Source organism: Vigna unguiculata, chromosome 10 (genome assembly GCF_004118075.2).
Source record: "Vigna unguiculata cultivar IT97K-499-35 chromosome 10, ASM411807v1, whole genome shotgun sequence".
Classification (NCBI taxonomy): domain Eukaryota; kingdom Viridiplantae; phylum Streptophyta; class Magnoliopsida; order Fabales; family Fabaceae; genus Vigna; species Vigna unguiculata.
The window spans coordinates 16,811,139-16,828,750 of NC_040288.1; the positions used below are offsets into that span (position 1 = coordinate 16,811,139).

The following is a 17,612-nucleotide window of genomic DNA, read 5'->3' on the forward strand; positions in this document are numbered from 1 at the left end:
GAAAAATGTAAGAACAAACAACTTGCACCTCTACTTACTAGTAGAGACTACAAACATGGAAGACACCATACCCAAGGTCTTGACAGAAGGAACTGCTCTGATACCACTCAATGTGACACCCCGACTATTATACTAAATAATTATTATCTGATAAAAAGATATGGAATCAAATTTTTTTTTATACGATCATCCTTGAGAGAACATTAATAATAACCTAACTTCATATTCATATATGTAGTTTGCATCTATGTAATTGTTCATGAAATATTACAAAAATATATATTTGTTAAATATTAAGAGTCCTACATCAGAATAGAAGATTCTCTATATTTTTAACATCTCCTAAAGATATTAATAGAAATTATCCATGAGTCAATCTTCAGAAGATCCACCAATAATATCCCGAACAACTCTCACTAAGCAGGTTCCTCTTCTGCTCATGCAACAGGTACATATGAAAGAAAAAATATGAAAGGAGTGAGGTCTTTATAAGCCTTAAATATCAATCTTAATAAACTCAACAAACAATGCAGACACCGGGGGCCTAGATTTGGACCTATAACCACCAAACTTGATCTTGTTTTACCAGACATATGGATCCATATTCACTTTTTGATGATCCAATCTGAACATCAAAAGTTGCTTTGGGAAGTGATTAGGTAGTTGAGTATTTCTCATAAAACATTGGTACAATCATAATTATTTATTTCTCGAGAATATTAGCCATTCATCGGCTCACAAAAGAGATATATACTCACTACCTAACCTTGGCGATGCCGAGCAGGTATCGGATAGTCCCAAGTTTGGCCTATGAATATCCTAGTCCAGGGCGCTATTCTGAACTATCCAGATATTCACCTACTTGGTAAAACTTCCTTAGACCCCACCATGGTCCCTGCCTTTCATCCCGCAGTGTACCAAACTGTGACTTCCCAAATACAAATACTTTGACACTGGTTTAATCTCAACTTATTGAAACCAGACTTAACTCTTACTTAACTGACACACTCTTGGGTATTTTCAAAGGTCATAAAATGTGATGACTATCAATTCATGTCATTGTATAAACAATATACAAGAATATAAAACAACGATAAAATGTATATGCAATTTTCTTCTATCCAAGTTCACTAAATAAATAATATATACTTTCACTTCACATTTATTTATTTTTAATCGTAAAAATAATGATAAAATAAGAATCAAAGCAAGAACTTTAAGTAAATAATTAGATAGGATTAGAACATTATAATTAAATATAAAAATATAAATTAAACGGGACCAGTGCATAACTGGAGATATATTAATTGAAATAAATAAACAGGACCAGTGCATAACTGGAGATAAAAAATAAAATAAATAAATAGGACCAGTGCGTAACTGGAGGTAAATAAAATAAAATAAATAAATAGGACCAGTGCGTAACTGGAGATAAATAAAATAAAATAAATAAATAGGACCAGTGCGTAACTGGAGGTAAATAAAATAAAATAAATAAATAGGACCAGTGCGTAACTGGAGGTAAATAAAATAAAATAGGACCAGTGCGTAACTGGAGATAAATAAAATAAAATAAATAAATAGGACCAGTGCGTAACTGGAGGTAAATAAAATAAAATAGGACCAGTGCGTAACTGGAGATAAATAAAATAAAATAAATAAATAGGACCAATACATATTTGGAGATTAAATAAAATAAATAAATAAACAGGATCAGTATATAATTGGAGATTAAATAAAATAAATATAAGAGGATAATAAATGAAAATAAGTTAAATGAAAGTAAATAGAATAATATATGAGTCAAAATAAATAAAAGATTAATATAAAATCCATGAGCTTATCAAGATTAATATATAAGAGCTTAACCTCACTCCCCCCTTACCTTATTGATTGAAGAGCACACTAATAATATTTGTAGAAGACTAGGATCCCTTGGAATCTTTGCTCTAAACTTTCTTTTCCTATTTTCTTTTTCTTTCTCCTTTCTTTCTTCTCTCTTTCTCTCTCTTCTTTCTTTCTCTTTCTCTTTTTCTTTCTCCTTTCTTTCTCTCTCTTCTTTCTCTCTCTCCTTCCTTTCTCTTTTTCTTTCTCCTTCTTCTTTCACTTTTTACGTAACTTCTTCATTCATATATTTATATATGCATAGGCATGTGCTAAAGTCATCATTGGTTTTATTAATTAAAGAGATAATGTTTATCTCTTTAGTTTTTTTTTTTTTTTCATATCTTTTCTCATGATCTTATCTTCTTCTTTTTTTTTTTTTTCTTTTCTTCTTATCTTTTCTTCATTTCTTCTTATCCGTTCTTCTTCTTTTCTATTTTTTTTTTATCTCTTTTAGAAAATTCTTCATATATTATTATTTTTTTTTTTTTACACATACCTATTTAATAATATTTTTAATGCTTAAACTACATCATAATAAAATACAAAACGTTAGTAAAAATAGAATATTTTCTAAATGTTTTATTTAAAATAAATAATATAGTTTATTAAAAAAAAAGGATGTTACAGTCTGGGAGTTTGAAACTCAACTCCTTACAACCCACGGCACACCACGATGCCCAAAAGAAAACTGGATACAGAGTTTAACCAAAAGTATATAAATCTAAGGACGAACAAATACATGGGCCATAGCCCTAAAGAAACTCGTAAAGAAATTAGAAACCAATCCACGCAGACTATGCAGCGAAATCACCACCTCCATGTTGCCCACGGGTGTTCCACGCATCTGCTCACACCAACAAGTTGATGATCATCGCAAAAGAGAGTACCACATAGCAGAACACACAACAATGAAAGTAGGGTAAGCTAGAGCACAAAAGATTTCATCCATACAATCAAAATATATTCACTATACCATATACATATATCAACCAAGCATGTTATGACTTCTCAGACAATACACTAAGACACGACTCGACTCATCCGGATACATATAACCTGGTCGGATTCAGCGAATGCTTGCACCTGTGGTGGATACCTCTGCTCACCCTCAAGCTGCTCACCCCTAAAATAAATCAATTTCCCTCACCACACACTACAAAAAAATTAATATTTAGTGGAGGTTTTTTTTTCGATCTGCGGGGGTTTTTACCCTCCACAAATTAATTTGCGGAGGTTTTTTGGACCTCCACAATTAGAGTCCCCATAAGTTATTTGCATAGGTTTTGAACAACCCCTGATATCCAAATTATATTATGGAGGTTGTTTTGTGGAGGGTTTTAACCTCTTCTATTGCTATCTATTATTTTGTGGAGGTTTGAAACCTCCTTTATTTGTAATTACCCACTAACATTTATAATTTATTAATTTAATGGAATTACTTTTATAATAAAAAATAAATAAAATATATAAATTCGTATATTACACAAAAATTAACCAAAGTTACTTTTATTGATGATCTCATAAAGTATTAACAATTACAATATACATCTAAAAAAAGAAAATACATGATGTTGAACAAAGAGAATACATAGTGTTCTAAATATAAAAACTAAGTGTAGAGTTTAAAGCTACCCAAACAGATAAAACTACTGATCCCTTCGTTGCTCTTCCTCTTATGATTCTTTCTCGAAGTGCTTGGTTGAAGAGAAAGATAACTCTTTCATCAGGATTGGCATTATTGAGTGAAAGTTCTTCGAATGTTTTATCTAATTATGAAACATTGAAAATAACTATATTTAATCATGGGTTAGAGAGTTGAAAATAGAAAGACTTTTTTATACTGAAATTCACATTGAAAACTAAAATACAAAATCATTAATAACAGTTTTAATAGAAACTTCGATCATAGTTTCTGAAATATATAAAATCCATTCAAGGGAACTTTTAGGACAGAAATTATGTAAACATGATGAATGAGCAGGGACCAGACCATGCTGTACACAATGTATTTGAGATGTAAACCCAAGATGTCGAATTATTCTAAGTCGTTCATGTCTGAGTCTGACCAACAAATAATGCAACAGAAAAGAAGAAACATGCAGCGAATCCATAATGGACTATACAGATGGAACATGAATGCGACTTTAAACTTCGTCTTGGTGACATACTTTGTCACATGAAGACCTAAAGAGGAACATTTGCTGACAAAGTATACGAGATTTGGCTCTTGAATGATGTTGATTTCCATTCAGAAAGTATACGAGATTCAGTAGAAGGAATAGTTCAGAATATATTACCTGTCTGCAACCATCTACACCAGAAGCTTGAACTTTCCTTCCCTGGACTCCAAGTGAGTCTGCAGAAATACAAAATAAATAATTAAGATCCTTACTTACCTTAGTCACTAAGATAGATGAAAAAATTTGCTCCTTCTGATCTTTTACATAAGAAACAACTAATAAATTTCATCAAATCCACTAAAAATATTAAGTTAGTTAATTCTAATTAATAATGTCCTAATTATACTGTTAAAACAGAAACACCCTTTGAAGTAATTGGTTTAAGTAGGAGTTACATTAAATCAAGCTATAAGCCTATACCTAATTCAAGAAACAATGTTTCCATCAGTAAGTGAAACTTGTATTGATAATAGACCATTAAAATACATAAAGAATGCGTATCTGTCTCACAGATTCACAATAAATCAAGGGTACAAAACAAATTACTGATTAATACATCTCAAATTTATCCATTTTCTGTAACAAAATAAACACCATTGGCACCACATATAAAGAGTTATGCATTAACTTGGAAACAATAATAGAAAGCAGTAGTACGACCTTGATTAATGGCAATGACTTCTTGATTGCTTAAAATCTCAAGTGTTTCAGCAGTCAAATTTCTGACATCACACCCGATCAATAGCAGTGCCTGCATGCACATGTTCAAAATTTTGAGCATGTGAAAGTTTCAAATATAAAATATGTGTCTCAGTCTTTGAAAGCTTAACTTATGTTTATGCTTTATTCAAAAGAAATCATGGTTAAGCCAAACTGAAAGTGAATTCAGAGTACCCCTATTTTTTATTTTGTTTACACCAGAGAATCAATTTTGCAACTATGCCTGCTATCCTAAGATCTCAAGTTGCCAGTTATTTGAGGGGTAACATGTAGAAAAACATGTGATGAGAGACTAATTTCGAGAGATGACAAATCCTGCGCAGATGAATGCACCTTCGCTAAAGCCCAAATGCTGAAGTGAGCTCGGTATTCCTGGTAAGTCATGCTACCATTTCCAACTTCCAACATATCTGGGTCTGTCCGGTAAAATAATGTAAGTAGGAATGCTTCTGGTTTTTCTAATATTTTCAATAAAATTTCAAGAAAGACAAAATGTGTACCATTCCATCCCCCAGGACCAGCATATGTAGCCCACTTATCGTTAATGGTTGTCATGCTAAACAAACTAAAAACAAAAATTAAGAATTAGACAACCATTTAAACAGATAATTTTAGACAACCATCAAAAAGCTCTACCTGCTGAAGATGGTCCCTGTGTATCAGTGCCTCCTGTAACTCTAGCTTGTATTTCTGTCTAATGTCTCTGATCTCTTCCTCAAACTGTCTCACACGACCTTCTTGAGTGTCAGCTTCCTCCTTTGCTGCAAGATATTCCTGCCTACTTTCAACTGCCCTTTGTCTATCTTTTTCAAGGGTCCTACTTAATTGAGTCTGTTCTGCTCTTAAACAGGAAATCTGTAATTCATTGTTAAAGCAAAAAGTCACATATACAAGAAATTGCCATTAAACATGCGATTTCACTAGAGAAATTACAAAACCTGAGCTTCAAGGACATTAATTCGAGACAAGGTCTGAGATAAGCGTTTCTATAAAAAAATAGTAGAATAATTCTGAATCATGTGTATTAACCTGCATGGCTTCAATTTGCCTTAAAAGTGGCCTTGTGGATTCAGGAACTTGCGTAATCAGTTCCTCACACCGTCTTTCACTTGCCTAGAGAAATCCAACCAAACTATAGTCTGGAGCATGAAAAAAAAATAGCCAGATTCAAGTATATAAGGATTCTAGCTTTTTAGCACTTGCTTGATGCACAACACTGTCAAAGCACGACAAATTATGCACTGTGGGTCCCATTATTTTATTCATACATGTAATTATTTGACTTCTTCAACCATTCTAAATAAGTTCGATTTAAAATTCTTCCACTTTCAACTCAATAATCTATCAGAAAAATTCCTATTCTATAAATTTAATTATAAATAATTTATTTTCACTCTATTTTTCGTCTATTTTCTCTTCTTTACACATTTCTTTTCTTCTCTTCGATTTCCTCCCCCACTATGACATATTGTATAGGAAGCATGGGTTAAATCCTGGAATAAAACATCCAGTGGACTTACTATAGCAACCACATGGGTGACACATAGGTTTTGTTTTAGGAATAGATTTAAGAGGGTGTAAAAACAGATTTAAAATAAAAAAGAGGAGAAAATAGTGTTATTTATATTAAGAAAAGGAGAATTGAAAGCAAAGAAAATGAAAACAAAATATAAAAATTTATGCATAAGTGTATAGATAAAAAAATATTTTATTAAATAAAATTGTAAGATTATTTAGTTTTATATATAAAATTAATTTAAAATACAATATAAATAATTTAAATTTTATTAAAATAAAATATGAGTAATTCTCAATATATTATCATAATTATAAGTAAAAATAAAAATAAGAGATTTTGTTATAAACCTTAAATTTTTTGTCTGAAAAACAGTCTAAGTTTCTCTGCAAGGTTAGTGAGGGACACTCTGGAGAGGCTGAAATTCAAAGTTTGGTCCTCATACATACCTAATCTGCCACCACAGAGCCATTTCCTTGGGAATCAACTAACTTACCTCGTATTCTCTGGTGGCGCGTTTCTTTCAAACTCCGATTCTGTGTGAGCTTTTGTTCTTTTCCATCTTAAATGGCATAACCAGAGCTTTTCTCGGCAAACAAACTGCAAATAGCAATCCCCTTTGCCTAATTACACACTCTACAACTTCTAAATAACTGCCATCAGTTATTCTCTACGAATAACTGTCATCACAGTAGTATCTAATTCTAATAAAGAACTGCTGACGCAATGCGAGTTATTTTCTAGCACATATTCTACCCATAACTTTAACCATAACTATAAATTATCAACCAAGCTTAAGAGAAGGAAGACATGTGAGTCAAAACCTGAGATGCAGCAGAGGAATCAGCATTTTTAGGATCAGCCCAGCTCACTGTTGGAGCATTCTCACCTAGCTTAAATGCTGGGCTCATCATCTTTAGCTTAGAATATTCAGCACACGCATTATTATAATAGTCAATAAAAGCAAAGCCACGATTGTTATTGGTGTTCTTCATATCCTGAAATAAAGGATTGAACAAACAGAAATATAAGAGCAATTAAATAAAAAAAACCACAATGCTAACTCTTATGTACATGCAGCTGGGCATAATGCCAAAGCAGTATAATAAAGCTTGCAAAGCATGACTTTCATGATGATTTAGGAATGACTAGAACAAAAATCCCTAGACAACACTTATAATTTAATGTGGAAATGGAAAGCATAGCACAACAGAAAAGTACATACCTTGACTAGTTCAACACCAGTAACTCCAGGTCCAACCTCAGAAACAATCTTCCTCAGATCTTCCACACCCCAGCTTCTAGGAACATTGCCAATAAAAAGACGGTGTTTGGCTTGAGATGTAGAATATTTTATTTTTTTACCCTTAAAGAATTGATCATTAACACAGTTAGGAACAACAAAAAGGTAATCATTAACCATTACACCATTAACCAGTTAGCTGTTACCTACCTTGCCTGCCCACAAGGCAGGGTTATCAACGCCCCTTCAAAATCAAATGTATCCCATGAAGAATTCTGTCAAATTAAATGGAACTAAGCTCATATGACAAAATACCAAAAATGCTTTATTACCATTCACAGAGTGAGTAGAAAATTTTGCGTCCAGTTGCGTCCAGTTGTGTCCAGAGTGATTGTGACCGTGTTTGTGCAGGAGGTTCTTACAGTTTATTTACGGTGGTGCCTGTACATACACAAACAAATATCAACGACATCCCAAAAAATAAATAAGTACATTCATAAACACTCTCTTCTACACCCTAATCCCTCTACCACTTGGAATTTTTTGACAACCAGAGGCTCAAGAAGGCTCAATAATTTGAGACAGAGGAACCCAATCTTAGACATTGCACAACATTATTAAGTGATGAGCACAACCTAAAAGAACACGGACATTGAAGAACGATGATTACATCCAACTCAGAGTTTGTACCTTGAAGGTCGACGATGACGAGCACAGGCCGACGACAAACGAGCCACGACAGAGACGATTTCACTGAATGTTGCCGCCGACGACGAATACTGACCCACGACGATGACTCCCGACGAGCGACGACTGCCGATGAGCGACGACTACCGACGAGCGACGACTGCCAACGAGTGACGACGGAGACCAATTTCCCTGAACTGAACCCTAATCCAAAGCAAAAATGAAGGGAGAGTGTAACCAAGCTGAAAAAAGATAAAAGGGAAATGAAAAGTATAAAATGATTTGCGGAGGTTACAGACCTCGTCCAAAAATTAAAAAATCCCACTAATTTTAGCATTTAGACAATCCAAGAAAATCATCTTAAATCATATTAATTTGTGGAGGATTTTTATAATCTCCACAAATAAACCTTCACTAAATTTTTTTTTGTAGTGACAAGGTTAGCCCTTAATGGATTTCAGGTCTCCTGCTACTCTCACCACAAGAGTCAGTCCGCTCTAGGTGAGACTAACTGACTCCTTAGAGTGTCAGGATGCAATCTTACCTTGAATCCTTACCTAGTTATACAGATGGGGCACCACCATGGACACCCACTAACAAGGGCCATGGGATTACGTCCCGACTACTGAAGCACGACCCTGAAAATCTCACCTAGAGATTTCCAAGGAATTACGCACTGGCACGGACCAAACATTCTTAATCAATCAAACGGATTCAGCATGCACACCCGTAGATAGATACTTATACATCACATACAGTTCCTCATAAATCACCTCTTTCGTATTCCCAGCCAAACCATACCAACTCATTTATTCTCGAACCTTGGATACGGAACTCCAACTCATATTATTATCATGCCACCTTGGTACCAACTCTTTCATATCTCATGTCGAACTCATACCAAACTCATCATTTCAATTCCATGATTCTTCTCGTACAATTATCATACTCACATCATGTTACAACTCGCAAATCACAACTCATACACCATCCCATTTAGTTCACATGCCAAGTTCCCACAATACCCATCATTCACCATTCATGAATCATATCACGCATATATAACAATCCACTATATATATTTCTCATCATAACAATCATACCCAAACAAATACCAATCATCCAAGAGCAACAAAACAGCCAAACAGCGCATTGTCTCGCCCAGCCCCTCGCTCAGGCGAGAAGCTCTCGCTCAGGCAAGCCCCCTTCGCCTAGGCGAGGGCTCGAAAAGGGGAACAGTAGCCTCACACGGGATCTCGCTTAGGCGAGACCCCTCTCGCTTGGGCGAGATGCTCGTTCGCTCAGGAGCAACATGAGTCGCCTGAGCGACCACTCGTGTGAAACATCTTGGGCGAGCCTCTAGGCGAGACAGGCTCGCTTGGGCGAGAAAACCATAGCTCACCACTGTTCTCTCATGCATTACCACTCAACAAATCACCAATGGCTCAAAATTATCATACTCAAGTTCATATCAACATACTAAACATATTTAAACGACAAAACAAAGGCGAAAACAATATCACTCAAAAGAAAGGGCGAACCTTAGCTTCCCGTACATGGAAAACAAGCTAGCAGAACGCTCCGACACGCACACAGTGAGCACAACTGTCCCTAGGATGGTCAATAAGCTGGAACGAACGGTAAAAATAGAGAAAAAGGGTGAGTCATCACCAAACCCTAACGATAACAAGGAACATAAACCATGAAAAGGGGGAACATGAGCTGAGTGACTTACGTGGAGTAGGAGCCGATGTGAGTTAGCTCGAAGAAGACCTAAAGCAAACCCTAGCAGAGCGTTCTGTGAGAGGGAAGTAAGGTAACGACTGATTTTTTTTTGAAAGAGTGAAAGTGGAAACGTTAGGGTAGACTAGGGTTCAACTTTATACTTTGGGCCAGCTCTTAGGCCCATCAAATTTCGGGGCAACCCTTCTTGTTAAAGGCATAAAAGAATAGGGCATTACCGTCCTTCTAACCAAATTTTGTTAAGTTTATTCGATGTTTCAAACACATTTTATGATATTATTGAATTGTTTACACTTTTTCGCACATTTTTACTCTAATATTAACTTAAATATTATCATAAAACACATTTTTACTCTAATATTAACTTAAATATTATCATAAAACATATTTGAAATGTCAAATAAATTTAAAAAATTAAATTCATATATTTTTAAATATAAAAAAATAAGTTAATCAAAATTTTGAAGAAAAACTAATATAAAATTTTACGATAAAAAAAAAATTTAACCCTTAAAAAAATAAAATACTGGTACACATATCCTCGAATTATTGCTCTCAGTATAACACAGTTTTGTTGTCGTCACAAATGCTCTGCGCGCGGGTCTGAAGGCTTCATAACGGTGGAGCGTGTGTCGTGGCGTCACCATGGCCAATCTTTTTCTATCTCCCAACTCCTATTCTCCCACTCTAATTCAAAACCGTAACCTCTCTTCTATTAAAATCAAAATCAATCGACGCCACTATCCTTTCCGAACCCTACAACATCATTACATCCGCTTGGTTTGTGCATTAAAGGAAGATTCCAACCCTGAAACTGTCCAAGGTACCCTCCTCTATCTCTCTGCTAAGCTAATTCACTTGTCAGATAATTTAATTTTTACTGTTAAATTTTTCATCAGATGGCGAGGTGAAAAATTTAGGAGTCAAAGTTGCGCTGTCCATGTTGAGATTCTATAAGAGTAACTCTTTTTCTTTCATCATTTCAATTATAATTTTGCAGTGATTATATATTGTATTTTATGTGCCTTTTCATTCTTTGTTGATGAAGTTGGCGTTTGGTTGGTTTTTATTTTTATTTTTATTTTTTATTTATGTAAATCTGGATAGATGATAAAAAAAGAGGAGTGGAGATGATTGCAATGAAATAGATTAGGTTTAATTAAGTTGTAAGTAGCTTTTATTTTAGGTATGTTGAATTAAATGTTTAATATTTTTTTTTTTGGTTTATTAAGTATTCAAAAGTTTTATACTTTTTAACTGAATTTCTGTCGTAAAATTTTAATTGTTAAATTTGTGATATGATTTAGTTGTTATTTCTTTATTTATAATTTGATAAAATAGTATACATGATAATTAAGTAAGATAAAATAACAATTAATTAATTTAATTAAAAAATAGTCATTCAATTAAGAAAAAAATAGACAGTAGTGATTTGGATTGAAAAATTATAAAATGTCTTAATACTCAATTAATCTCAAAAGTTTATTAAAACCTCAAGTAAAACATATTTAAATTTTGTATGAATTTAAAACTTAATTAGATAATAAATTAAAAGTTCCATTTTATTGTATGGATATTTCCTAATAGAATGAAATTAAGATTTCATTCCTTGAAAAAGGAAAAGGACAAAATGAATTATAAGCATCAATAAGCGCAGCCCTACACTTCCTTTAAGGTTAATAATAGTCTCTCAAATTAATATTACTATTCCAGAATCACTTTTATCAATAATTTATTTAATGATTTAGTTTATATTTTTTATTATATATTGAAATATAAAAAATTCATTAATTAAAAAAAGTCTAGTAAGTGTAACACAATATAAAATATTTGTTATAAATTTAAAACAGCGATTTATATGTTTAAAACATTTTTTTTACTTTAATTTTCAATTAATTATAATTATAATATAAACTATATTAACTTTTTTATTTTGTAAAAATTGGTCCTATTGATTAGAGGACTTTTATAAAGCATAACCGTGAAAGCACATGATAGCCTTCTTTGGTTTTTAAAAAGCCATTCAAGTTTCAACCCAAGATAGTTAAAAAAGCTTAACCAAAAGTATTTTTATAAAGGCAACTCAAGTACTTAACCGTATTCTACAAGTGGAGCTGTATCCGACAATAGCCGGATGTATCCTATGTATGGCTATTATATGTGATAGTTTTCTTCATAAAATACAACAATAATAAGTCATGAGCCACCACCTCACATGACATTATTTCCATTCTAGACAACAAGGTTTATGGATCTTCTTTATTATTAAAGTGTTTAACTTTTTCATCTTTATCCAATGTGGTATTTATATTTATATTTGGATTTTCAACAATATATACAGCGTCTTGTTTGGTAGAATAATATTTGAATAAATGCTTGATTAAGCTTAGTTTACCCAAACATGCTATTGTTCATATGTGCAGGGGAAATTTCACCAATTTTGCCTAAGAGCTGTCGCTATGTTCCTACATGCAGTGAATATTCCATGGAGGCTTATAAGCGATATGGAGTAGTGAAGGGTACAGTTTTGACTGCGTGGCGTCTCTGTCGATGCAATCCCCTTGGTAAGTATTGACCAATTACTTTGATAGCTGTTGTGCATACTTATTAATTTTGTTCTGGTTTTAAGTTACATAATTGGTTTTAAATGTGCCGCAAGATAATTCGTTATGTGTTTAGGTGGGCATGGTTATGATCCACCTAGATGGTTTGGTGAGCCTCGTCTACCGGAAGATGTTGACGACTGATTGACATGAATGGCTGATTTTAAGGTGCTCATCACTGCTGACTAAACATTTTAAAGCTTTTTCTGGACTTGCATGTGCCTTTTCTCGACTTTCTTTGTACTAATGCAAAACAACCCCTGTTCTTACCACATCAGAGAAATCGAACATCTTTGTACACCCAAAGAGAAAACAGTGCTGAAGCAAAGAGATTTCTGCACATTGAATACCGTAGATTTGTACTTTATGAAGTATGTTTTTTTAAATCCAACATGGGGGTATACATCTGCATAAGGAATGTGTTAGATTTGTTATGTCAGTGATAATGAGACTCATAGTTGGTGTAGATTATATGTTTTATATATGAGGAATGCCAGTGACAAGTATATTCTCACTTTCCTTTTAACATGGTATCTATTATTAGGTGGAACCTCATGCTCGCCACCGCTAAAAGTACTTGAGTTAGTTCACTATCTACTAGTGTCCACGAAGAATTTCACCTATGATGCTTGGTTGTTTTGGGTTGGGAATTTTTTAAATCTTTCATATTATATACTATTCAGAACAGAGGATTCAATTATAAGTTAGTGTTGGGAATAGTTTAATTGTGAGTCAAAGTCCCACATTGGATAGAATAGACATAGTTAAACACTATATAAGAATAAAGACCCATAACAATATTGCCTTAAGATTTTGGGGTTAAAAGTAGTGTCAAAGGTCTTATATGTGTAAGACTAATGTCATATAACCATATAAAACCACAATCTCTCGATGACTATAACTATAACCAAAACATATGATGAAATATATAACATATTATCATATTTCGATCTTGTGTTTACCAAAGAAGAGCCTTCTGTTTTAGAAAAACAGGATCATAACTGATAAATTGAAGTGTTATTTTTTTGTATGTATGCTTTCCCTGATGGCAAGCATATGGTCAAATATTCCATAGTCTATAATTAACGTTTCTTTGTTTTTTGTTCTCTCTGGGTTAAACATTTATTAGCTTAAATATATATTTTTTTCATTTAACAAAGGAGTTGATAATGCATCTCAGCTCAGTTAACTATTATAACATTAACTTCATCTCTCTAATGATATAATCACTATTTTCAAATGTGATTATTCTCACTAATTATATTTTTACATGTTTATATGTCTTATATATTATGATTTTTTAAATATTTATGAATCCTCTGTCATGATTTATTATGACGATACTACGTAATTTGGATCGTGATTCAACTATCATGAGAAACATAACAAGTGGTGATGTTGTGGAAGTCTTTATTCAGGTATTCTAGACTTGTAATTGGTAATTGAGAATTCTATGCTCTCCACTGTATCGGTTATTTACGTCATTTAATGTGCTTCTGTCCCTGGTTCCTTGTTTATTACTAACACTGTTTTCAATTGAACTTATAGAAAGAAAATAGAAAAGACTATGTGAATTTGTAGGACTCTTCTGGGAATAGTTGAGTCCCAATATGTTATAGGGTTACCAATTTTCAATGAATAACTGATGTACATATAAAATATACTTGAATTTGTTTTGCTTATAGAAAAAGTGCGAAAGAAATTAGAATATATTATTTACGTCATTTAATGTGTTTCAGTCCCTGGTTCCTTGTTTATTACTAACACTGTTTTCAATTGAACTTATAGAAAGAAAATAGAAAAGACTATGTGAATTTGTAGGACTCTTCTGGGAATAGTTGAGTCCCAATATGTTATAGGGTTACCAATTTTCAATGAATAACTGATTACATATAAAATATACTTGAATTTGTTTTGCTAATAGAAAAAGTACGAGAGAAATTAGAATATATATATATATATATATATATGCTGTGTTTAAAGTTGTGAGAGGATAAAGTTTGAAAGGATCATAAATCACTATGTATAAAGGCATCAGGGTATTGACATATTATTGGCAGAACAGGTTCTTTAAGGGAAGATTGAACGAAACTAGCTTATAGAAAGCTAGACTACACCAGACAGACTATTTAGTGAACAAAAAACTAGAATAATATAATGACAGAATTATTGATTTGTCCACTAATTATTTTAATTGATTCAATTTGATCTCCTTTTCTTTTTTCAATTTGGTCTTCTTTCTTTTTTCAATTTGGTCTTCATATTTTTTAAAATGATTCAATTAGTCCCTTTCATTATGTTTGAGTAAATGGCGTTTAGATAGTGATGACCTATCATCGTGGAACAAAAATGTGGCAGAAATGTTGAATTTGGAGGGCAATTAGAGTGGCTTCTACATTTGTGTGTTGTTTCTACATGCTAGAGTTATGTTAAAGGGTCATTCTTCTTCCTCTTGCTCATGTAATTTGTGGGGGATGTGAAATCAAAGCTTTGCCTTTCATAGTGGTGGCTCTTGGGGGTTGGGTGAAACATCCACTTGTAACTGTAGAGAGCTTGCTATGTTGAGAACAACTAGAACTGCTAGGAATGGTGTGACAATTTTGGGGTTGTCCTAACTACAATATTAGGCCATGGAGTTTTTTATGATTAGTTTTTGTTAGGGTTGTATCTAACTACAAAGTTATGTTTTCATCTTATTGTTGTGAATAATAGAGTGGAAGTGAAGCTTTGATTGGGTGTAATTATCTCAAATGGTGCATTGAAGATGGTGATGACAAAATGGATGCTACTATTATGAGGCAAAGAAGGAATATATATAATCTAGAGAAAGAAGTTAAGGTATGGAGAAAGTGGGTGAAGTTGTTAATATGGTTGGTTTGTTTGTTAGGTGTAGTTAACATGGTTGTAGTCTCTTTGTTGATGAAAATTCCATGATTAGGTGTATTGAGTATGGTATGTAGATTAGGTGTTCATGGTTGTAGGATTTCACTTTATGTGAAGGGAAGGTTGAGTTGTATTATGTAATGTTATGAAATGAATGAAAATTTTTAGTTATTGAAAAGTTTGAGTTATTGACATTTGCCAAATTTGTGTATTAATTTTTTGCTATTTTGGAATACAAATTTAGTAGTGTGGGATATGCTTCAAATTAATTGATAACACAATATTATATAGAGAGAACATTGTACTTGATGTTTATTTCACAAAAGACATATACAGAGAACATTGTTTTGGATGTTTAAACTTAAAAGATGAAAAAAGACGTACAAGTCATACACAACAAAAAACTGCATAATACATAAGAAAGATGCAAAACAAGAAGTACAACATCAAAACATGCATAATTAAAGTCATGGTTTCCAAACACATCCTCTCATGTGTTGAAGTTTCTGCCTTGTTTTGGGTCTGCCTCGTGTTGCCTGGGATGCTTCAGCTGCCTGAGTTGTCTGTATTGGTGGCTGACTGGTTTGTGGTGGTTGTTAGTATGATGCTCTAGGTGGCTACCTTGTTTGTGGTGCTGACTAGTTTGTTGCTTCACTTGTATGAGGTAATTCTGCCTGGTATGCTGCTTGAGCCAAGTTAGTTGTAGGTGTTGGTTATGATTGAGTTGGGGCAAGTTTGTGTCTGGTGGCCAAGTTCTTTAGATATGTCACATTTTTTTTTGTAGGCCATATGTTGTTACGTATGCCACATGTTTTTCATTCTTCTTCAACTCCCAAGCTTCAAGTTCTCTTTTCTTTTTCAGTCTTCCAAGTATAATTCTTTTAGATGGAGGCAAAATATTATGAAATTCTGTAACATCCCATAGTTGGTCACCATTGGTAGGGTATATGATTGATTGGTAAGTCTCTTCATATGTTGAGATTCTAAAATAAACTGGGATGAGATCTTCTTCATTTAAATTCATAAATTTCATTGAAGCAAACGAGTGACAACATGGTCATGTGATGCTCCATTTTCTGCAATTGCAGTCTCTATTATCTAAGTCTCTGCTATCTAAGTTCACAACAAACTTCTCCCTTCCGATAGTTGTCCATATTTCACTTTAAAATAAAATCCATTGAAACCAATTATAGGGTGACAAGAGAAAAACTATTTTTGTTGCTTTCAAACACAAAATCTCATGAAATATGTTCCCCCTTCATTTGTATCAACCTTAACATTTTCGATAGATCTTGGATTTAATCTAATAGTCTCATGGGCATAATCATATATTCGTCTAAATTGATTTTTAAAAGAACCTTCAAGGTGCTTATTGGCCAATGTCTTTACTCTACATGCCATTGACTTACTGATAACAACATTTCACTTCCTGGCTATTTTGTTACAAATGTCCATTATCCTTATACTTAGATTATCTCTTGTGTTCTTTAACTATCCACTTAACCAGTTAACATGTCAATAGCAATGCCTACAAAAAGAACACAAATTAAACCTAATACCCCAAAACAAACACTAAAATGTAATCCTCTTTTAGAGGGGACCACCCACTGCATACACAATCGACAATGTACCCGACACTACAAATTCAAATGAATCCACTAACAAATCAAATAAAATACAACACCAATTTATTTTTCCACACAGTTAATCAATATTAAACCCCAAAATGATACCCACAAACCTACGATTTGAAACCGACAAGGAAATTAACAGTTAAAACTCACCTTTGACGAATGCGATAAGTTCTTCTTCTCCAATTAACGAATGTAATAGCTTCTTCTTCTCCAATGAACGAATGCGAATACGATAGCTTCTTATCCAATGAACAAATTAACACTCCAATGACCGAATGTGATAGCTTGTTCTTCTTCAACAATGGAAGAACGAATCCCAAGTTCTTGCCCCAAATTTAGGTGTCGAATTTCAACCAAACAAAGGCCTTTTTTTTTTTTTATTCATTTTCAACCTCAATAAATTTTTTCTACCAAAAGTTCACATTAGTAGACATATAACAAAGCCACATTTCACCCTGTTGCCGCTTAGTCACTCCGGCTCACTTCGCCGTTTTGAAAATTTTAGTATTGTAAACA

General features: G+C 33.2%; 2 protein-coding genes across 6 annotated transcripts; one reads left to right on the top strand and one right to left on the bottom strand.

The window, feature by feature from the left end:
* Positions 1-2,532: 2,532 nt before the first annotated feature.
* On the bottom strand, positions 2,533-7,964 carry LOC114166882. Its single transcript, XM_028051760.1, has 9 exons — positions 7,879-7,964; positions 7,757-7,790; positions 7,529-7,669; positions 7,128-7,301; positions 5,817-5,900; positions 5,424-5,642; positions 4,728-4,818; positions 4,185-4,243; positions 2,533-2,731 (listed from the first exon to the last, which is right to left on the bottom strand). Exons 4-9 carry the CDS (start codon positions 7,296-7,298, stop codon positions 2,609-2,611), a joined length of 747 nt encoding a protein of 248 aa, XP_027907561.1. The 5' UTR covers positions 7,299-7,301; positions 7,529-7,669; positions 7,757-7,790; positions 7,879-7,964; the 3' UTR covers positions 2,533-2,608.
* Positions 7,965-10,516: 2,552 nt separating this feature from the next.
* On the top strand, positions 10,517-15,665 carry LOC114166000 (UPF0161 protein At3g09310). Of its 5 annotated transcripts, none has more exons than XM_028050652.1 (5): positions 10,520-10,799; positions 10,876-10,935; positions 12,400-12,540; positions 12,656-12,747; positions 15,292-15,665. In XM_028050652.1, the coding sequence occupies exons 1-4, from the start codon at positions 10,622-10,624 to the stop codon at positions 12,721-12,723; spliced, it is 447 nt and encodes a 148-aa protein (XP_027906453.1). In that variant the 5' UTR covers positions 10,520-10,621; the 3' UTR covers positions 12,724-12,747; positions 15,292-15,665. The 5 variants fall into 5 exon arrangements, with proteins under 5 accessions (XP_027906455.1, XP_027906453.1, XP_027906454.1 ...); XM_028050653.1 differs by lacking the exon at positions 15,292-15,665 and adding an exon at positions 13,124-13,339; XM_028050651.1 differs by lacking the exon at positions 15,292-15,665 and adding an exon at positions 12,858-13,093.
* Positions 15,666-17,612: the final 1,947 nt, after the last annotated feature.